Source organism: Falco biarmicus, chromosome 4, assembly GCF_023638135.1.
Source record: "Falco biarmicus isolate bFalBia1 chromosome 4, bFalBia1.pri, whole genome shotgun sequence".
Classification (NCBI taxonomy): domain Eukaryota; kingdom Metazoa; phylum Chordata; class Aves; order Falconiformes; family Falconidae; genus Falco; species Falco biarmicus.
The window spans coordinates 84,621,171-84,643,163 of NC_079291.1; the positions used below are offsets into that span (position 1 = coordinate 84,621,171).

The 21,993-nt window shown below is 59.6% G+C and overlaps 1 protein-coding gene across 7 annotated transcripts in view; it reads left to right on the forward strand.

Annotated features, from left to right (window-relative positions):
- Positions 1-914: 914 nt before the first annotated feature.
- Positions 915-21,993, forward strand: part of MPRIP (myosin phosphatase Rho interacting protein) — an 82,012-nt gene continuing 60,933 nt past the window's right edge. For 6 of the 7 annotated variants that reach the window (XM_056338359.1, XM_056338361.1, XM_056338358.1 and 3 more), the window contains exons 1-3: positions 915-1,453; positions 12,648-12,725; positions 14,886-14,951. In XM_056338359.1, coding sequence (XP_056194334.1) covers positions 1,334-1,453; positions 12,648-12,725; positions 14,886-14,951 — 264 coding nt within the window. In that variant the 5' untranslated portion in view covers positions 915-1,333. The remainder of the gene's footprint in view (positions 1,454-12,647; positions 12,726-14,885; positions 14,952-21,993) is intronic. The other variant, XM_056338365.1, reaches the window with a different exon arrangement.

A 21,993-nucleotide genomic window follows, 5' to 3' on the forward strand; every position in this document is an offset into this window, starting at 1 on the left:
GGGATGGGAACACACCCCTGTCCCTGCTCGTGGGTCCCCAGCACCCCATGGCACGGAGCTGCAGTGGGGGCACAAGGCTGCGTGGCCCCCACCGAACTGGGGTGTCCATGCGGGTGATGGACCCCCCACGTGCCCACCCATGCCAGGACTGGTGCTGTGCCCACCCTGGGGACGCGGGCAGTGCCACCGTGGGGCTTTGGCACCCTGGCTCTGTACCACCCATGGGGCCACAGCACCGGGGTGGCAGCAGCAGTGTGGGCTGGCCCCCGGGCGGGCTGCACCCCTGCGTACCCCCCTGCTCAGGGGGTGGCTGTGGGGGTGCACATCCCACCCGTTGCACCGTGCCCCCCCCCCTGCTGGGTGGCCAGGAGGGGCCTGGGCAGTGTGAGGGTCGTGCAGGGTGCGGGGGTGTCTCAGTGCGCCTGGGGGGGGGGGGCTGTGCACAGCGGGGGCCGTGCGTGCTGCAAGGGGCTGGGCACTGGGGGGCGGGGGGCTGGTGCATGGGGGGCTGTGCGAGGCATGGGGGCTGGTGCACAGCGGGGAGGGGGGGCATGGGGGGGGCGGGTTGGGGGGGAGGGCATGCACGGTGCGGGGGGGCAGCACACGGGGCGGGGGGGGGGGGGGCGCTGAGCCGAGCCGTCCCGAGCTGTGCCGAGTCGTGGCGAACCGAGCCGCGCCGAGCCCGCTCGTGCCCGAGCCGAGCCGAGCCGAGCCGAGCCGAGCCGAGCCGAGCCGAGCCCGCCTCCAGCTGTCAGCGCACCGCCCCTCCCCCACGGCAGAGGGGGCCGAGGCGGCCCCGCCGCGCCCTCCCCTCTCCTTGCATCCCATTGGCCAGGGAGGCCCTTTGTTAGCGGCGGATGCTGCTCTCCATTGGCCCGCGGGAGCGCCCGTCCGCGCTGCGGTGCCGCCCCCCTTTCCGCCTGGCTCCGCGACGCTGGAAACTTTGCGGGCAGCGCAGTCGGCAGCGGCGGCCGCAGCGCCGAGCACCGCCGGGGCCCGCACCGCACCGCACCGCCCACCGCGGCCCCCGCGGCCCCCCGCTGCCCCCCGGCCATGCGCGCCCGCTGAGCCGCAGCGGAGGCGGCCGCCGGGCAGTTTGCTGCCGTCCCCGGTTTTAATTTGATCTCTTATTTATCAGGGTTTGGGCTTTTTGTGTGATTGTTTTGCGGTGGGTTTTTTGTTTTTGTGGTGTTTGTATTTTTTTTTTTTTTTTTGTGACGCCCCCCTACCCCCACCCCCCCGCGCTCGGCGGCGGCCGCGGGGCGGCGATGGGCGCGGCGGGCGGGCGCTCCGCGGGGCGCTGAGCGGGCGCTGAGCGGGCGCGGGGCGCGCCATGGCCGCCAAGGACAACCCCTGCAGGAAGTTCCAGGCCAACATTTTCAACAAGAGCAAGTGCCAGAACTGCTTCAAGCCCCGCGAGTCCCACCTGCTCAACGACGAGGACCTTAACCAGGTGCGACCTGCCCCCCCCCCCCCCCAACCCCGCTGGTTTCCCCCCCCCAAAAGCCGCCCCGCCCCCTGCCCGCCCCCACGCGGGGCCTGGGTCCCCGGGGGTGTCAGCTGGCCTCGTGGGTAGCCCGGGGTCTCGTGGGTACCTGGTGGCCCCACGGGTACCTCAGATTCCCCTGGGTAGCTTAGGGTCCCGTGGGTGGCCCCTTGGATGGCCCAGGACCCTATAGACAGCGCAGGGTCCCAGGGATGGCTGGGGGTCCCTGGGGCAGCGCAGGGTCCCATGGGTGCCTGCTGGCCCCGGAGCTACCGTGGGTGCCTGTGGGGTCTCCAGGGGTCCTGTGGGGTGCCTGCTGGCCACCTAGATACTGTGGGGCCCCGTGAGTGCCTTGTGCTCCTGTGAGCAGCGTGGGCTGTTGGAGCGGTGTGGGGTCCCGTGGGGTGCCCGCTCACCCCATGGATAGTGCAGGGACCCACAGGTATCCATGAACCCCACAGGGTGTTTGGGAGCCCTGTGGGTGCTGTCTGGTCCCGTAGGGTGTCTAGGGGTCCCATGAGGTGCCTGCTGACCCCAGGGGTGGTGTGGGATCCCATGGAGTGCCTACTGACCCCGCGGAGAGCACAGGGACCCACAGGTATCCATGAACCCCACAGGGCATTCAGGAGGCCCGTGGGTGCTGTCTGGTCATGTGGGGTGTTAAGGGGTCCTGTGGGGTTTATGGTGACTGTGTGGTGTCCCCTGGGGTTCCTGCTGACCCCAGGGGTGGCGTGGGGTCCCATGGGGTGCCTGCTGACCCCACAGATAGCCATGGCCCCCCACTGCCCACTCCCCTGGACCCTCGCCCCGTTCCTGAGGCCGGCAGCGCCTGCACTGGGGGTGATCCCAGCTCGTCTCGGGGTGCCCAGCAGCAGGTGGGGGTATCCTGTGGGCTCCATCCAAAGATCCCGAAAGTCCTGGGAAAAACTCGGCTGCCAACAAAACATCCCCTCCTGGAGGCGCTGGACGTGGCCTCTCCCACCCTACAGCCCCCGGCTTTCCCAGGGGGTCGGGAGAAGACCCCTGCCCCTTCCCGGCGAGGCTCAGTGCGGCCAGGCCGGGGGGCGGCCAGGGCTGGGCCTTCCTCCTCTTCCTCCCAGGCCTGACGCAGGCCCCAGGCTGGCGCGGCCGTAGCGGGGGGTGTTTGGGGTGCGGGGGCCCGTGCGTGGTGTGGGGTAGGGGGCTGTGCTCCCTCCTCCCGCACCTTCCCGGGCCGGGGCTGACATCCCTGCTCCCGATCCTATTATGGCAATGAGATCAGACATATTGCTGTGCTCGCTGGGGGGGCCTGGGGGGGGTGGGTGTATAATGAAATCTGAGGGCTAATATGGAAAAAATGTAACTGGAAAAAATGCCGTGGTGTGTGCGGGAAGGGGCGGGCGGTGGGGAGCGTCGTGGCTGTGCCCAGACAAAGGAGCTATCCCGGAGGGGGTTCGGGAAGAGCCCCCCGCTCCTGGCTGGCCGCTTCCTGCTGCCCCACCTGGGTTCTGCTGCCTGCTGGGTGCAGTGCGTTTGTGTTTTTACTGGGGGGGCTCAAAGCGTTGCACGCTGCCCCCATAGTGCCTGCCTGGCCCTGCTGTGGGGGGCCTGCTGCCCTCCCTGGGGACCCAGAGCCGTGTTTTGGGCAGCCCCTCGTTTGCTTTGTTCCCGTATGGGGTGGCGGGTGGCCCTGGTGGCTGCCACCACCACCGGGCTCCTGTAGGGATGGGGTCAGCCCCGTGCCTGGATCCAGGCCCTGAGTGGGGGCTCCGGTTGGGAAAACAGCGCAATCCTGCTCGGCTTCTCCCTTGCAGCTGGGGTGAAGTAATCCCGCTTCCCAGATAAGATGGTGGCTCTGGTAGCGTGATGCACGCACGCACCCTCCCGCCCTGCTGTGCAGCCCCCAGTGCTGAGGAGCCCCCGGCAGTGGCCAGCCCGGTGCTTGCCCCCTACCCTGCCCACCTCCCCTCCGAATTCATGCCCCTTGTCGGAGGAGGAGGCTCTGTGCTCCGGCGGTGAGCCTGGCTGGATGTGTGGGGGTGTGCTCGCTCCAAAGCACACCCAGGAATAACGGTTCATTTAACAGCTCTAAATGGTTTTGCTGCTTTAACTTTTGGGGTTTTTTATAAGCTTGGTTGGGTAGGGGGGATCCCATGTTGCAGTGTGGGGGCTCCATGCTCAGCGCGTCCCACTCTTCCCCCTGGACAGGGATCGTGTTGGTGATTGCCTAGAGTCAGGCTAGAAAAGCTCTTTTGAGTCATCTGACCTTTCTACTTGGCTTGCAGGAAAGGTGAAGGTACTTCACACTTACGCACTCGTGTCTTTTTTGGACTTTTATATCAGAATACCTGCGTGGGTGTTAGGAGCTGCCCCTCCTGCTTCCCGGGGTGCTCCAGGGTGCTGGAGCCACTCGGGGCAGAGACTGGTGCGTGTTTGCGAAGAGTCACAAATATTTAGCGGTGGTAGTGGATTCCCGTCGTACTTGGGAACGGAGTTAGGAGTGGGGCTGGGAGGGGGAAATCCAGCCCCAAACATCAGGATTAATGAGCTGGAGCTCTCTAATAATAATCAGACTTAGCGTTTCCAACTTCAAAGGGCTGCGCAGATGCTAAGTCTCTAATCCCGGGAGCGCTGTGTTCACGAGTTGTTTTTGTGCGTGGCTGTGCTGCTGGACGGGGGTCAGTGTGACTTGGGGTGGCTATGTGTGGTCCCACCACCTGTTGGAGCCCTGGCTGTCCCCCCCCCCCCCCCCGGGGCTGCTGAAGGGAGGTGACATGCCCTTGACATTCCGCCCTCCACCCCCCCACCCCAACCTACGTTTGACCTTCTGGGGTGCCCACATGGCATGGGGAAAACTGGGTCAGTCGCCATGTCTGCTTCCCCCCCCTGGGAAGGTCTGTTGCTGTGGGTCTGTCCTGATGACCCTGGGCGCTGGTGTGGGTGCTCGGAGCCCTGCGATCCTGTGCTGTGGCAGGATCTAGCCCGTGGTCCCTGGCAGACACGATGCTGTTGATGGCTCTGTCCTGGCTGCTCCACCCACCTGTCGCCAGCTCTCCTTGTGCTGCCCCTTTCCTGGCAAGGGAGAAATTCCCTTTTCATGGGAATTCCCTCTTTTCCTGGCGAGGCGTGCCTGCGCTGGCACCGCACGGTCCCCTTTAACCTCCTGCAGACCTTGTGTGGAGGTCAGCTTTCCAGACCCTGCCCTGGGAAGATGGATGGGACCCTCTTCCATCTCCAGGAAGAAAGCTGGCCTGGCCAGTGGGACCCTCTTCCCAAGGAAGCCACCCAGGGCCCTGCTGGACCATAGGGGTGTCCCCATGGGGTCCCTGCTCTCCATGCTGGCTGGCCCAGGCGGAGCTGTGCTGGTGCACACATGCCTTTGGTTCCTAGGGAAGATGAAGCCCCCCACAACAGGAACAGGCTGGGAATTAACCTCAAAATTACGCTTGGCCTGAATTGGAAAAGCAGAGTGTAAAGCAGTTGCTTTTAATGTTCTCCATGCGTGTGCTCTCTCGGGGCATGGGGACTGGCACAGATAGAGGAATTTCAAGACGTCTTTCCAGCTACCAGTGTGGGGTTTTTTTCGGTTTTTTTCTTTTTTTTTTCTTTTTTTTTTTGAGATCTGGGCATGGATGCCCAGAGGACCACCCAGTTAGAAAGTGGAGCTCACAGACTTTTCCCACTGCCTCCTCTTGCCCCGGCCTGTGACACCCCTGCCCAGCAGTGGAGGGGTGTGTGTGTGTGGTTATTTCCACCTCTCCCCTGTTGGACTTTATCACTTTCCTACTGTTCTGGCCTCTAAACAGCTGGCCACCAGCAGCCCTGGGACTGGAGAGTGTCGACTGGGCTCGCAGACTTGGCTTTGCTCTGGGGCATTGCATTGATGGGGCTGTGATGCCCTGGGCCAGGGTCTTATCCTGGCTCTGTGCATTGTCCAAAGGGCAAAAAGGTGAGGTATTGTGTCCTGGGCCTGCTTTTGCCTCCACCCTGTACTCCGTGGGGGAGGAGAAGCCCCTCTTTCCTGGAAAGCAGCCCCCACACTTGCATTCCCTGCTCCCAGCTGCTTGTATCATGCTGCAAAAATCCGCCTGTACTTGACTAATGATTAGGACCGAACAGGGGAAGATTCTCTGCAAATGTCAAACCCGCCTCCATCGGTGGCTGCAGCGGGCAGGGCCGTGGGGGGCACAGCCAGAGGAGCTGGGGTGGGCAGGGTCATGGTGGCTGTCCCCCACGGGCAGCATCCCACCCTTGGAGAGTGGCATGCAGGCGGTGAAGGCAGTGGGTTCTCGGGGGGGAGTGTCAAGTTGGGTGCTGTGGTCAGCTTTGGGTGCACTAAACCCTCTGTGTGGCCCAGGGGAAGGGACATGGTGGTGCCTTTGGGTGCTGGAGAGCCGTCTGCTTTGCACACTTATTTGCTGCTGTTTTTTTTACATGGCGCTGCACCTTATCTGCTCTGGCACACTCCAGCACTCTGGAGAGATGTTGTGGCTTCTCCCAGGTGCTGAGGAAGCCCCATCGTGAGAGGTGTTTAGATACGCCTGCGGGCTTTGGGGCTGCTCGAGGAGGGCGTGCTGGGATTACAAAGCCCGTCCCTTCCCACTTCCATTTTGCTGCTGCTGGACAAATGGTGCTGACCGCAGCCGACCCCTTCCAGCTCTTGCTCCAGCCGCCCAAGCCGATGGCAGCGCTTGGACCCAAGTGCAGCCCTGGTGCCAGGGCCAGGGTATTTGCAGAGAGACGGGCCGTTTGCACGGAGGGTGAATTCAACCTTTCCCCTTCCTGTTCCTCTGGTCGGTCGGTCACTCCCGCTGCCCACGCAGCAAACTGCCCTGGTAACTTTGTTCCTTGGGGTTTGCCGACAGCTGGGTCACGGTTGCCGGTGTGCCGTGCACGGTGACTGCCGGCCACCCCACGGCAGTGGCACCTTGTGCTTCTCGTGCCCCAGGTCCAGTCTGGTCTGGTTTGGCCTCTTCCTGCACAGTGAGATGTGTTGGTGGAGAAAACCTGGCCTGGGTGATTTGGAGCTTCGGCAGCAGCCAGGTCATGCCCACACCTGTGCTGCACAAGTATATTTTTGCAGGAGGTGGATGGAGAGGTGGCTGTCACCACGTGTCCAGGGTGGTCCCCGGGAGATGCCCAGGTCTTGGCCTAGAAAAAGCACAATTTGGGCTGAGCCCAGGGACAGCGAGCAGCTGGATGTGGAGCTGGGGGATAGAGAGTGCTTTTGCTCCAGGAGCGGCTGTGGACACCCACTGGCAGCACAGCAGCCTCCTGCGCTGGGGTTTGGCCCTGCTCCGTCGTGCATTGCCAAGTGACATACAGTGGAGGGGAAATACTGTACAGGCAGGGAAACAGAGATGTAAGCGGCTTAACCACCGAGGCTGGGCAATGTCCCTGGCCCTTGGGATTGCCGCCGGAGCATGGGTTTGCACAGCGGTGTTTGCAGAGCCTCCCGCCGGCCGGGGTCGCAGGTCTCCAGCGGTCCATGCAGCAGCCCGCTGCGAGCGTGCAAAATGTTAAGTGATGCCTGTCTCTCAGTTCCTAAAAGCTGTGCTGTGGGCAGGAAAGCCTGCTTGGGTATTGCATCCCATTCCCCTCCCAAACACCATGTCACCTTCCTCATTCCTGCCAGGTGATGGCTGCTCTGACTCGCCCATCAGCGATGTTCTCTCTGGCTCCAAGGTGTGCATAACTGAGCAGAGCTGAAACCACCCAGATTTCCTCTTTCAAGGTTGCAACAACAGCATTTGTGGTGACTTTCCCCTTGAGCTGTGCTAGAAATGGGTCCCTGCCTCTGGGGAACCCCGAGTGGTTCAGGAGGCGGTGGACAGGGGACCTTACTGTCTCCACTCTGGGGGCCATGCTCTCCTGCGGGTCTGGCTGAGAGCTGTGACCCTGTTGCCCTGCCCTGAGTGCAGGGAACAGCAGGCGCTGCTGCTGCTTTCAAAGAAGCTCCTTTTGGTGAATATTTGGACTGAACACATAGAGGTGGTGAGACAGGAGTTACCATGGGTTTACCCACAGCCTTGGCCAGGCTGGGGACATCGGACATCGCTTTCTCGTGGGGTTGCTGGAAGCCCTGGCACTGCTTCCCTCGTGCACAGGGCTCTCTGTATTCAGTGGTGGAGGCAGAGGCTAAAGCTCCGCTGCAATGGTCCATTTTTTTTCCCCTTCCCGCTCTGTTGCCAAGCCTGAACAAAACAAGCCCTGCCTCCACCCGAGACAGGCTGATTACGTCTGCCGGCAGCCTAAACAGATTATCCCTCCCGCCACGCGCTCGGAGCCAGGGCTCTCCTGGCGATGGATTCAGACTTCCCTCGGAGCACGTTGGGGTGGGTGGGGACTGGCTGTGGGGGCATCCCCAGCCCACCTGGCTGTCCCAGCACCCCGATGGGGATGTGGGTGCTCTGCCAGGGAGCTGAATTTGGACCCTAAGAGGAGACGTGGATGTCAGCAAAGCTCTCCTGTTCCACCTTGTGCTGTGAGCTCCTGTGGGGCACTGCGTGGCCGGTGCTGTGCGACTGCTCAGTGCTGCCAAGCACCCTGCTTGGCTGGCTGGTTTGCGTTGGGGAGGGAGGAGGTGAAGGTGCCACGGACAAACACAGCAGACGTGAAATTCCATCCAACAGGCGTGCTGCTTGGTGTCGCAGCCCACCTCCAGCCCTGTGACCTGGCGCTCTGTGGGTTGTTATGCTCCTGTGACCTGTTCTGCCTGCTGGAAGCGGGTGATGGTGCCTTCTCTGCCCTGGGGATGTGCAGAGGTTCCTTGATCACCATGGACTTTGGAAGTGCTGAGTGGTTCTGCATATCTGTGGATCCCAGTCCCTTGGCTGCTGGGAATTGCATTCCCAGTGCTGGTGAAGCTGGTTGGGGTGGGGTGACTTGTGTCCGGGCCTGGGCAGCATCAGCGCAGCAGCCTGACAGCTTTGTGTAAACGGAGCTGGGGCCGCTTCGTTCTCCACTTCCTCCCACCCGTGTGCTGCCAGTGCTGGCCTGGGTGCTCGGCTGGAGGCGGCGTGTGTCCCCCTCCCCGTGATGCAGCACAGAGCTGCAGGCCCAGGGCACCGATGCAGTGGCTGGGGCAGCGACCTGAGAGGCAGGTGAGGGGCTGTGAGCACCCGCAGCACAGTTCCAGTGGTGGGCCCTGAAGCTAAGCAGGGCCGGGCAGGATCAGAGGTGGGATGGGATATGATACCTGGGAGTTCCCAGAGGTGCGACAGGAAGCGGAGCGGTGACGCTGGGGCGTTTCTGCATGAGTCAGCCTCTGCTGGTCCCACAGGCCCTGATGGAACTGGCCACTGTGGGGCTCCAGCCCAGCCGCATGTCCCATGCAGTGGTGCCCCTGGAAGGTGCTGAGGCTATATCACGGGTTTTTTGGGTGCTGAGGTGCCGGCAGATCTCCCAGAGTGGTGAGGCACTGGCTTAGGCACCTCCTGGCCAAGGTCATGGCGGGTGGTTGGCTCCATCACCGCAAGCCGTGCCAGAGGAACCGGCTCTCCTCTTCCTGCCTGCCCTGCGAGTGTTGCCCCACCCTATACATGGATGCATCGCGCTGACAGTAGCTGCCTTCCACTCTGCTTTCCACATCATTTTGTGGCTCACCCCTTCGGCCACGTATCGTCTGAATAAAAGCAAAGCTGCCCAGTACCCAAGCATCCTGCGTGGCTGCTTCCTGCGAGAAACCGCCTGGAGCTGCCCTTCGAACGTCGTCAGACCTTGCGGGAGGTGGACAGGGCTCTGCGTGGCCAAAGGCATCCTGGGAGCCCCGGGACTGCTCTAATGCCATCCCTTAATGTGAGGTTGGACGGATCTGCTTGGGCAAGGGAAGTTTTTGCTCTGAGCTCTTGCTCAGTGCTGGGTGTTCCATTTTCCTCCTCTTGCTGAGCTCTCCGGAGAAAGCTGAGCTGGTGCGAAGCGACGTGCGGCTCTGGCTCCATCCTGGTGTGGTAACACTCCCCTGGACCAGCCTCCCACAGCGGCTTCAAGAAGGTTTATTTTAAACCTCGCTTCAGCAGGGCCATTCCAATGCAGGTGTGGTGGGTTTATTTCAGACACTTTATGCGCTGATTCATATCCCTTTTATTTATGCTTACCTCTCTGGGCATTTGCTTGGTTTTAGCAGTAGCTTGTTTTAGTTTGCCTTTAAAAAGCGCTGCTGCGTGTTCATCTGTTGGTGGGTGGAACCAGGCTGCCCACGCCGGCTGGCTCTAATTCATACCTTTCAGCTATTTTGGTTTCAATATCTGAAATTGGATGCTTCTGCTGAAATAAGTATAGCCCACTGGTGCGTTTTTGTGACACCCGTGAAGAAATGACTGTGCTCCATGTTAAGGGCATGTATTTCGGTGCTTGGTGCTTTATATGTGGTCAGTTGAGCCAGAATTGGGGTGTTTGAGGGCAAAATGATGTCTGCTGAAGGTTGTGAGCCAGGCAGGGTTTCGTGCCTGTAATAGTGGGTTAAGGCTGCTCGGTGCTGGCCCTGGTGGTGGTGTCCTCCGTTTGGGTTTCACGGTTACTTCCTCCCTGGTGTGGCACTCAGAATTGCGTACTACCTGTCACACGCGGTGCTGTGTGTGGCTGGATGCTGCTGGGGTGCGCAGGATGGCGTGGGATAGTCCTCTTGGGTGGGGGTGGGGGGAGCTGCAGTGCTGGGGCTTGGGTCAGAGAGAGGTTTTGCTCGTGGGGCTTTGCTGGGGTGAGCTCTTGGCCGTGCCTAGGGGCTCTGCTGGGGCACGGAGGGGAAGATCAGGGGGTGGAGGAAGGCTGAGCCTTGGGAACAGCTCTGCTGCCCGTAGCGTCACCGCTGGGGGATCCTTGGGACTCCACCTTGGCATGGCGGTGCTGAGTGCTGGGGATGCTGCGTCCTGCCTGTGCTGTCATCTGCTTCCTTGTTCCTGGGTGGTGGAGGCTACCTGCAATGACTTCTCCAGCACCAGAGCCGGTTGCTCAGGGCTCACCGCGTTGCCTCTCATGGGAGTTTGGGGACCCTCTTCCCTGCTGCAGTGGCTCATTGAAGGTGCTTCCTGGCTCTCTGGTGGGTCATCCTTAGCCATTTATTTGCAATTTTGCTTTTCCCCCCTGTAAAACAGAAGAGAAATTTGGGAAAGGTGTTGTAGGTGGCTCTGCCCAAGCCACACGGGAGACCGCGGCCCCGTCCTGGCATGGTAGGGAGCGGCAGGAGCCCCCCACTCCAAAGTCCTCCCCTGGCGTGGGCATGGATGCGTCACGGGTGCCTTTGGGTGGGGGCATGGGGCGGGCTGCCAGCGGGACGCACCGGGGGAGTGGCGGAGCACGGCTCACCCGCTGGGCGCTGGCAGCGTGGGCGGCGCGGGGCCGGGCGCAGAGCGGGTGCTGAGCGGGTGCCGCGCCGGCTGGGGGGCAGCGTGGGGGCCATGGGCGAGCAGGGCGCCAGCACCCAGGTGAGCAGGACAGGGCTGGTGGGGGGCTCCTCGCCAAACCCGGGGAGGGCTGGGGGCTGCCGGGCCAGCGGGGTGCCCTCCTGTGCCAGCGTGGCCCCCGGTGTGGGTGAGGCTCGTGCTGATCGTGGGAACAGGCGGGCGCAGGGATGCCCCGGGCCCCGGGGAGGGAGGGAGGGAAGCAACTCCCCCCAACTGGATCCCACTCCCAGCACTCATTTTTATTGTTTTTAATCCCCTTTACAGAGAGGGGGAAGGAAGGAAGGTCTTCTCAAATCATGTTTTCCCAGCTGCCGGGAGAGCAACACCTAGAGCTGATATGTCATGTTCTCAGGGGGGGATAAGAGATTTTTGTTATTTCTTTTTCACTTTACAAACAGTAAAAGGGCTCCTCCGGCTTGTTTCCAGTTTGCTTACTCAGTGCTTCATGCATTTGACAGTTTTTGGTGCATAGGCAGTTTCTTCTATTGTTTGCAGGGATTTTTCCAGAGGGGAAACTTTTTTTTTTAACATTACAAAACCACAGAAACTGGCAGGAGGAATCTAGGGGAGGTACTGAATTGGAAACGGTTTTAAGCTTTAAGGGGAGAGAGTTAAAAAAAGAGAAAAAAAGAACGAAAGCAATGAGATTAACCAAATAATTTTGAGAGGAGCTGGGAACATGTGTCCTTGTCACTGTGCAGCTGGGCTGGGCGTGCACGGATGTTTCATGGTGGAAAGCAGCGTCCCTGGACCCAGGGGCTCCCGAAGCTGGATCTGCCCTGGGTTTCCTCCCTCCCGGCCCATCCCAGTACCTCTGCGGAGCCGCCTCACTGGTGTGGCAATGCCGTGCCACTCTTGCACACCAGCGTTTGGCCCCAACCCTTGCCAGGAATGGAGTTGGCTAATAGCTTGCAGCATGACAGGCAGCAGGAACGGTGCCCATAGGACTTTGCGGAGGAGGACATGCCTGGTGCCCATCCCCATCCCACTGCTCGCCATCACCTGGGTCTGCTTCGCGCCTGCCACTTCTGTGCCCAAACCACTGGTGGAGAGAGCCTGGATATTTTTTTTCCACTGATAAACGGCAGTGCTGCAAGACATTTCTTTCCGGGTATTCTTTCCCTTTCTCTTCCCGCCTGGCCGAATGAGCTGTTTTCCCTCTGCCTGGCTCTGACCTTCCTGCGTGCTCGGCCGTGGGCTGCTGGAAGCCGCTGGCGGGGAGGAGCAGGCTGGCAGGGGCCACCCCTGCGGGGAAACGGGTGTTGGATGTGCACGGCACGGGAAGCGGCTGTGAGCTGGAGAACTGCCAGCACTGGGTAGTTTTTCCTCTCTTAATTAACAAAAGGAAAACATCGAGCTCTCCTTTGGAGTATGTTTTTGCTTTGGAGTAGAGGCACACTGCCGATGGCGAGGGGAAGAGATGTCTGTGAGGACGGGCTCTGCAGCTTGGCAGTACCTGGGAGGTTGATGCTCTCGGTGCAGTGCCATGCAGAAACGGCAGTTTAGTGTTTGTGGCTGGGATTTTACCCCATCCAGAGTCCTCATTTCAGTCCCGTTTGCACGTAGCGTACATAACACCACGGGCTGCCATCAGGCATCGTGTTCCCTGCACTGGCAGGGCTGAGTTTGCCTGTGCGCAGGAGCCTGAACTCATGCTGCTGCCTTCATACCGGGCACTGGTGTGGTTTCCTGTGGTCCCTGACCATCGATGCCCCACGGTGCTGGTCACTGTGAGCCAGTTTCCTCTGTGCCTGATGTATTTCTCTGCTGTTTCTTTGCAGGCCAAACCCATTTACGGCGGCTGGCTGCTGCTGGCCCCAGAAGGAACGGACTTTGACAACCCTGTCCATCGCTCGCGGGTAAGGGAAGCAGAGATGTCCTCTCCTCATGCTGTGGGTGGGGGTGGCAGGAGCAGCAGTGAGGGCCTGTCTGTGCCCGCATAGACGGCTGCAGCCCTGGGATTGCCGCAGGCATCTCCATGCACCCAGCCCCTTGTGCAAACCAGGAAACCAGGAGATGTTTCCTGCAGCAGGGCTTGAATGCCTTCTCTGGGATGTGAAGTGTCTGTGCTGGGCAGCAGGCTGGGGCACTGCACGTGCTGGGCAGGCTCAGTCCATGCAGTTTTATTGCATGCTGCTGTTGCTTCTAGATGCCTTGATGCTGCTCTGGTTGGCATCTGGTTGGCCTGACATGTGCCACACTGTTGGGAAGGTGCTCAAGCTGGCAGGATTTGGGCTGTGCTGGGACCATCAGTAAGGCAACCACTTTCCCTTTGGAGCTTGGAAACAGCTGCTTTATTTTCTGCAGCTCATCACGGGCATGCCCAGAGCCCTGGAGGGAGGCTGCATCCCATCCACTGATGCAGATACCTACCCCTGTGCCAGGCAGATCCTGCAGCAAGGAAGGGGGTGAGAGGTGGTTCCCATGCGCTATAACCCTGCAGAGCTCTGAAGCCTGGCAGCAGAGACCCGCAGACAGAGCGGGGCACACTCGGCTCCTGCCTAAAGGGGTTTGCTTGTGCCTTGGAGAAACAACAGCATCGTGGGGGGTTGGAGCATGCGCTGCTTTCCTGCCCTGGGAGGTGTGAGGCCCATAAGGGCATGGCCAGGCTGACGTCCTTTCACCACTGGCTTGTGACGAAGACTCCCAGCCTGTCCCCAAGCTGCTTTTCCCGGGAACTTGCTGCTGAGGCCGCCAGGACAGGGCTGTTTTCTGCGTGGGAGGGATGGCAGTGGTCCGTGAACCTTCTGTCACGCAGCCAAAATGCTCTTGGAGCTGCTAGTAATAAAAAAAAAAATAAAAATTCTCCCGAGTGAACAAGAATTGAGTTCTGAGTTCAGCCTGGGGTATATGGGTCATTATTTGGAGTCACATCTAGTCGTAGGCTGGCCCAGCATTAAGGGGACATGGGACTCTGGTCCCCCCCAGAGCAGAGGCTGCCTGCTAAGCTGCGGCATGCAGAGGTCCACAGGGTCCTCCACAGTTTTGCTTGTCCCTGAGGACCTTGGACTTTGCCTGGAGGGCTGAGAAAAGCAAGATAAGAGTTGCTGCACTGGGGCTATGAATCTAGGACCTTTTTTATTTCAGCCTGCTCAACCAGTTTTTGCTCTTGGCTGAAAACAACCTGGCACACAGCAAAAAAAAAAAGGCCATTTTCCAGCCAGATCAGTTCTCCAATCTGTTTTGCTGCGTGGCTACAGAAGCAGCAGTGCCAGCACAGTGCCAGGGGAAGCAGGACCACCAGGGCAGTACCCTCCCCTGGAGGTGCAGCCACCAGCCAAATCGAGCTCAGGCACTGCTAGGGGACATCTAACATGACACCCTGTCACCCTGCAGGGCCAGGGCTGGAATAGATGACACAGGATGAAGCTGAGGGCTGGGAGCACTTAGGTGAGGGATCCTTCTGGTGACCTGCATATCTTGAGTCTCTTGGAGAGCAGTGATGGGACTTGTGGGCTTCCTTTGGGAGAGGAGGAAAGTCCTCGTTCCAGCCTAGGAGCTGGAGGCTTTTGTCACTGGTTATTTTTGTCCCCTGCATGGTTAAACCAGGCCAGCTTGGGGTCTGTCTGGACGCAGAGAGGAATGGGATGGGGAAGCAACCCCGAAACAGCCGCCTCTTGGGTGCCCGCAAAGCCAGGCAGTAAATCGGCACGGGGCAATGCGGGCTGCTACGAGCAGACCTCCGGCAGAGCTGAGCTTTGCTTTGCAAAGCCCACAGCACCCAGAACCGCTGGGTTTGGGGCGTGAGGGGCTGAGCAGGAATACTTCTGCGACATTCATCATTCTTTAGGAACGGTCTCCACAGTGCTGGGGGGAGGTCCGCCCTACTTTTTTGGCAGCTGTGGGCCAGTGCTCAGTGGGACCTGAGCACATGTCCTGTTGTCACAAGTCCCCTGCCACGAAGGGATTTCAGTGTCTTTTCTCTGCCCCAGCTTTGCGGTGTGCAGCCCTGGTGCCCCCGATGAGGCCTGGGGACTGGTGGGCACTGCCGTGACCCACCTTGCTCTCTTCTCTTGCAGAAATGGCAGCGTCGGTTCTTCATCCTCTACGAGCACGGGCTGCTGCGCTACGCCCTCGACGAGATGGTAAGTGCTGCTCGGCCAAGGCATGTGGCCACTGTGTTCAGGCTGTGGGGATCAGCCAGGGCCACCTCTGCTGCCCTTGGAGGAGCCTGGGGTGATGCTCCTGGTACGAGACATGAGGCGGTCTCTGCTATACTGGTGAAGAGTTGTGCTTGCTGGGTTTGACTTAATGCCAGGCTGGGTTTGCGTGGGAGCTTGGCGGACAGCCTGCGGAGGATGGTGGGTGTTTTGGAGGTGTGTGAGTCCTACCTGGCATGAGATCAATCAGTTGCCAACAGATCCTGCTCTGACAGGGAGTGCTGAGGGGTCCCCAAAGTCATCCCCTCTCCTTTCTGTCCGTTTCCTTGGTGCCAGCTGGGGTTTGGTGGCAGTGAATCGCCTTGGCAGTGCCTGGGAAGGAGGCCCTGTCTGGCGATGTCCATGGAAAGTAGGTCAGCTGGAACGCCTTCCTGCTGCTTGCCCGCCTCGGAGCCGCGGCACATTGCCGGCACTGTGGGGAGACGAAAGGAAGGGAAACCTGTCCACTGCGAGCCGCAGAGCAGGACTGGTGAGCCCAGCAGGGTCAGCCCAGCCGTGACCGCACAGGGCTGCTGATTTATCCTCCTGGCTACCGCAAGCTGAAGGCTGAGGCTGCTAGCACGGTGCAGCAGGCACCCATGTGCCGGGATCTGCCCCGGTGGGCGGCTCACAAAGCCAGGCGTGCCGGGATGCAGGGCAGTGCGTGCGCACGCGTGGGGCAGGGACGTGTGGGGGACCTGTGGCAGGGAGGCTCCCTGTGAGGGCGGTACGTCTTGGTCCTCGTGCGATGCCTGCAGCGAGGGCACTGTGGGCTGGGGAGGCACAGCAGCACAGCGGGCGTTGCTCGAGTTTCATGCCTTGTTTGTTTGTATTTTTTCTTGGGGTTGATCCAAGTGCCCTAAATAATTTAAAGGTCTCTGGTAAGAGCAGTGGAGGCTTTTAATACGTTTTTAGTGTCTCGGCAACCTGGTTTCACAGTGGGCTGGTGTTTCATGTCCTGTGCTGACAGGAGAGCAGTGTGTGGCTGGCTGGAGTGGGGAGGTGCCCCAGTCTGAGGCAGAGGTGCGAGGATATTGGGAAACAAAGGTTTTGATTTTTTTGTTTGTTTGTTTGTTTGTTTGTTTTGCTGCTTGGTTATCCCGAGGAGGTTTACCTGCCCCGGTTGCTGCTGCGCCTGGGGAGGAGCAGGTGGGCCATGCCCCAGCCCCATGCCTCCTGGGCACCACAGGGGACCATGCCAGAGAGCACACGGGGAGCTAGGGGCATCCCACATTTCTCCAGGCTCCCCTTGTGCTTCTTCCCCTTGAGAAGGGAAAAAGTGGAAAAACCCAAACAAAAAGGGAGTACGCGCATGTGGAGCGTGGGTCGGTGTCCCAGGCAGTGTGACATACCGCCATGCTGGCACCTCTCCAGTCTGGGCCCCCTCCTCGGCCACTGCTGGGTCCCTGCACCCCTCCAGCCCTGTGCGCCATGTGGGAGGGCTCTGACCCAGCTGGGAAGGGGCACTGGGACTCGCTGCCCCCACAGCCCTTTGTGGCATGATGGGTCGCACTGGAGGAGGGCAGGAGGGCTCAGTCTGGCCTCGCTGCAGCCATAGAGGGAGAAGATGGTTGTGGCTCCTTCCTACTCATTGGGATCTGACACATGGTGTAAAAATACCCTTCTGACCTTTCTGCGGAGCACAGCACTGCATGGGATCCACGCTGCTGTTAGCCCCAGCTCTGCTAAAGGTGTTGCTTGGGCACAGCTTCCCTCAGCCCCTTCCAGCTCATGGCACCAGAGCAACCGCTGCTGTGCTGGCTGAGCTGGGGCAGGGAGAAAAGCCCCCCAGCAGGAGGAAACGGGGATTTTTGTTGCTGCTCAGCCCATGCAAGACCAGGGCTGGGGGCCTGAGGAAGGACAGACTGTCACTGTCTTCTTCCTTACGTGGGAATGTGTCCTGTGGTGTATCCTCCGCTTGACCTTGGGGAAGGTTGTTTTTCCAAACTGCCAGCCCATGACCCCTCTGCATCGGGTGCCAGCAGGGCTCGGCTGGCGGGAGCGGGGCACCCCTTCTGGTAGCTCCTGATGCCCCTGCACAGCCCTGCCCTCGCTCCATCCCTGATGGCAGGGCCAGGCTGACTCCCTGCGTACCGGGAGGCTGTGTTTACAGCGGGTCAGGTACCTCCCACAGCTTTTGCTGCAGTCCCTGTGGGTAACCTGTGGCCATCACAGTGCGCTCTGGCAGGACCCTGATCCCAGTACCCCCCAGCTCAGAGCTTACACCAGAACCAAGTGTCTGCACAGATGTTAGCGCTCAGCCCTCGGCTGGTGTGCACAAGAAGGGGGGACCTGTGTGGGGAGTAGCTGGGTGCAGCGTGTCGAGTGTTGGGGCTCAGCTGTGGTGCAGCTTTCCGTCCCAGGAAAGCATGGCTTGGAGGGTGCCACAGCTCCAGTGGGTTTGGGACCCACAGCCACCATCCCATAGGATCAGGCTGTGATGGCTGAGTGCTGTGGGTCATTGGAGGGGACTGGTGGCTCTCAGGCTGTCAGCAAGCATGTTGCTGCGGGGGGCAGGTGGTGAGGACTCAGCCCTGTGCCCACCACACCTTGGGCATTGCTGGCTGGCGTTGCTGGGGGACACTGGTTTCTCCCCCGAGGTTCTCGCCTGCTCGCAGCCTGCAGCTCTCCACTCCCAGGCTGTGCCGGCTCCTGTCCCTGTCCCCACTACGTCTGTGGGGCAGGGGGGGTAACAGGGATGGGGTCTCGACCAGGAGGTGTCTGTCCCACACACGGCAAGGACATTGTTTTTTGCATGGGGGATCCACTTTGCAGCCCATACAGGGGTGACTTACCCACTGCGTGCCCCAGTTCCCCTCTCTGGGAGCTGAGTGGGGGTCCCGTGGGGGGCTCGGTGTGGGGGCAGCCTCCACAGCATGCTGGGAACTGGGCAACAGCTGGCCGGAGACCTCCCAGGCAGCTGCAAGCAGGGATTGTATTGCTCTGTCTTGAACCTTTTAGGCATTAATTTTGTGGGTTTGGCAATTTCTGCTCTTATTAAAAGTGGGAGAGGAGGGAGGGGTGGGCGGGCTTGGGAGGGGAGCCCTGGGCTGGCGATGGTGGTGGAGATGCTCCCGTGCCCAGCCAGGGAGATGCTGCTCCTTGCTCCCAGCCAGCTGGGGAGCAGTGGGGTGAAGGGGTGGCTCAAAGCCCAGCCACAGGCTGGGGAAACCTCAGGGGGTCCCCAGAGATGTGTGCTGTGGTACGCAGAGGCCATGGGATGGAGCAGCCTTGGGGATGGGAGCCTTTTGCTGTGGGGTGGGCAAGCTTGGTGTTGGATTGGTACAGTTTGGGCAGAGAAATCCCTTAGCAGAAGGTGGGGCAAGTGGGAACAAACTGCCCCGCTGGCATTCAGCTCCCTCCTGAGACCTGCCCGTGGGTGTTCCTGAGCTGATCCCAAGCCTATGTGCCTGCTTAGCCACCTTCTTTCTGTATGTCCATCCTTCCGTCCGTCTGCCATATTTCTGAAAACTGAACCCAGTTCTGCATAACAGCTGTGATGGGAAGGTCGTGCACAGGCTGTGGACCTCTGTCCCCTTGGACCCAGGCTGAGCTGCCAGACTCGCTCCCCAGGGTCTCCCTGTTCCATGCTGGGTGCCGTTCCTGCCGGCAGCCCCAGCCTGGTGCCACCACCCGGAGCATGCCTGGCCTCTGGGAACGCCAAGCGCAGCACATCCCCTTCCCTTTGTGGGAGTGTGCTAGCAGCCGTTCCCGGCTAAGCCGAGCCTGCTCAGACGTGCAGAAATTCCTCCCTCCCAGCTGTGGGTGGATGTGGAGGGTGTGCGATCGCTCGAGGATGCCTTTCCATGCTGAACCACCATGATTACCCCTTGGTACTGGCTTGCTCCTGCTGTTTGACAAACCTCTGTGCTGGGCCAGGTGATGTACGGGGGGTTGATGTTTCTCCGCAGCAGCTGGAGCGTGGCAAAACCACTCTTACACTGAGTTGAAGGAAACGGGAAAGAGGGTGGCAGGGACTTGGGGATGAGATGCTGCATTGCGAGTGTCTGAGGACATTTCCCCCATGTGCTCGCCAGTCTGGTGGCACTTCCTTGTTTTTCCCGAGAGGTGCGTTCCCAAGTTCCCCATTACATGGAGTGCGAGGCTAAAGCCTGCCAAAAACCTGAAGCCGAGCCAGTTGTGTCCACAGACTTGTTTTGGAGGTGGAAGAGTCACTCAAATTGCTTAGACGTTTGGTACTCCAGGATATTTGAAACTAGAGAGGATAAAGCTCTCAGCCTGTGGGGAAACAGCCTTGCCTGAGCTGGGAGGGATCGTGCTCTGTTACTGGAGGGGACATGGAGGCACCTGTGCCAGGATGGGGAGCGAAACCCCCCTGGCTGCTGCCTGCCTGGCAGCTGCATCCCAGCACGCTCTGTCCAGGGGGAGATGCCCAAACAGGTGCTGCTGGCTGCACCTCCTGACATGTCCTCGTGCTGTGCAAGGTCTCAGTCCTCCTGGGAAAACACCCTGCGGTCCCCGGGGAAACCGCTGCTACGGCTGCAGTGGGAGAGCAGCCCGGCACTGTGGTGCTTCGGTGGTTTGAGGGGTTTTGGTTGAGGTATGAGAGCTGCCACAAAAATAGCGCTGGGCTAAGGGGATGGAGCCAGAGACTGGCAGTGCAGAGCATTTGCCTCCTTTTGTTTTGATTGCTGCGATCTATAATTAGCAGCCGAGGTCTCTATAAATATCTCTATAAATAGAGCCCTGCTGCGTGGGAACGTAGCGGAGAGGCAGTGGGTGTGCAGGAGGGGTTTTGCAGGGATGGAGAGCACTGTCCCCTCCCTCGCTGGACCTGCAGGTGGGTGATGGCCTCAGCGCTGCCTGAGAACAGATCCAGCCCTGTGGCTAGAGCAGGTCAGAGAAGAGGGTCTGGATTTCCTACCCAGCTTCTAAATGGCTCATTATGTGTTTGTGGGCCAGGGCTGGTCTCTGTGCCTCAGTTTACCCCTCTGCCACTTCCCTCGGGCTGGGATTTTTACTAGGTTGGCATTTGTGCCAGTGCTTTGCCCCCAGCAAGAGCTGCATTCTCCCTGGAGGTGTTATCCCATCACACCAGGCCTCTTGCCAGTGGCTGCCTGAGACAGAATAAATTCTGGCTTTTTTCCTTTGTGGATGTGCTGGTTTGAAAGGAGGACAAAATTCACATTCACCTGGGAGTATCTCAGACTTGCTGGTGTTGTGGATAACTAATGCCAAGGTGAGAGCATCTTCTGGATGGGCTTTCCCAGCTCCCCCATGGGGGATCAGGGGGAGCATCCCTCGGCATGACATGTCCTTCTCCCAACAAACTGGCCCTGCTCCATGTCCGGCACTTTCCAGCGTGGTGGGGTGAAGTGTGAAGATGGGCTGTGAGCTCTGCCTCTGTCCTGCCCCTTATTTGCTGGAGTCAAGTTGCTTTCTAAAATTAGGGAGGGGGCATTAAGAGCTGTTTAGGGGGCTGGGGTGGGTATAAGAAGGTGTTTAAGCCCTGCCAGTCCCACCAGTTTATGCGGTGGTGGCGGAAATGGGTCCATCCAGGAGCTCCTGGCTTCATGGTGGTGGTGTGGATGGGGAAATCATGCAGGACATGAGCTGACTGGGATGGGAGTGATGGGCAGCGGTGGGCAGCAGAGCTGGGGAAAGAACTACGTTGGGGAGCAGGGTAGAAGATGATCTGTGGGAAGGTTTCACTTGGGATGTTTAGTGCATATCTCAAAGATGATGCAGTAGAAATAAGGAAATATCAGCTACCTCTGTGCCAGAGTTTACTCATGTGTAGGGGTTGGATGGTTGCATCCTCCACGGTGGCGTTGCAGACCCTTCCCAGGCTCACAGCACAGTAGTCCTGCTCCGAAGTCAGGAACTCGGGTGGATCGTAATAGCATTAACCCCGGTATGAGGGAGCAGGCATCCCTGCTCCAGCCCGCAGTGGCTGGGAGGGAGGTCAGGAGGGAGCTGGGAGCTGATGCGACTGGGTCAGGATGAAGAGCAAGGCCAGCCCAGCATCTGGCAATGGTTAGGGGAGCACCGGGACCCCTGGGCTGGGTGTATAAATAGGAGAAGAGAGGCCATCTCGGAGGTGGGAGGTCTGGCACTGCGCAGGGGGCTGCCGGGTCACATCTGGAGCCCCGTGTGGCCCCAGGCCCCGCTCCTGGCCATGGAAACCTAAGGAATTGATAAATGGGTAAAAAAGGAGACTGGTGTAAATGTCGGTGGCTGCTGATGGGGGATCAGAGGGAGGGAGGGATGCATGCCCGATGATGCTGTGATGCATGGATGCATGTAATTATTGTTTCCTAATTGACCCCCCTCCAAAATGTTCTTTATTTGGAAGAAAGGGGCATTTTAAAACGTCACTGTCAGCATTGCTGCACCATGTTAATTTTCATCGTAGTTCCCTCCTTTGTCATCTATATTGTTAAGAAGCCAAGAATATGTGCATGTGTTTTTCTCCTCCTTTTCAGATCAAAGCAGTTTACTTCAGTCTTGGCACGGAATAGAAATTCATTGGCAGGGATTAAAAACGAACCTTAAACATCCTGGCCTCTACATCCTTACTTTTTCCACACGTTTCACCATTTAAGTGTTTCCAAGCTCTCCCTGCCCCCTCCTCCGTGGGAGCACCAGGCTTTACAAATCCCAGTTCCTCGTGTCCTCAGCATTTCACCGCACGGACACAATTTTGCCAGTGCCTCTGTTTGCCAGATCTTCAAGACTTTCAGTTTCTGTTTAGCATAAAAAGCTTTTGGTTTGAATGAAAGGATGTTTCAAATTTAAAACAGGCTGAAACAGAAAGGCTGGAGGGGAGCGGGTGTGGGAGGCAGGATGGTGGCAGGGTCCCCTGTTCCAGATTTTTTCCAGGGCGTGGGTCTGGCTTGGTCTTGTAGCTGGAGGACTTTCTGCCTGGCTCCTCTGGTTTTCAGTTCAAGCCCAATGGAGAGGGAAGGTGACCCCTTGCATGGCCACATCCTGCAGCAGTCCAGAGGTGATGTGTCTCCGTGGTGAT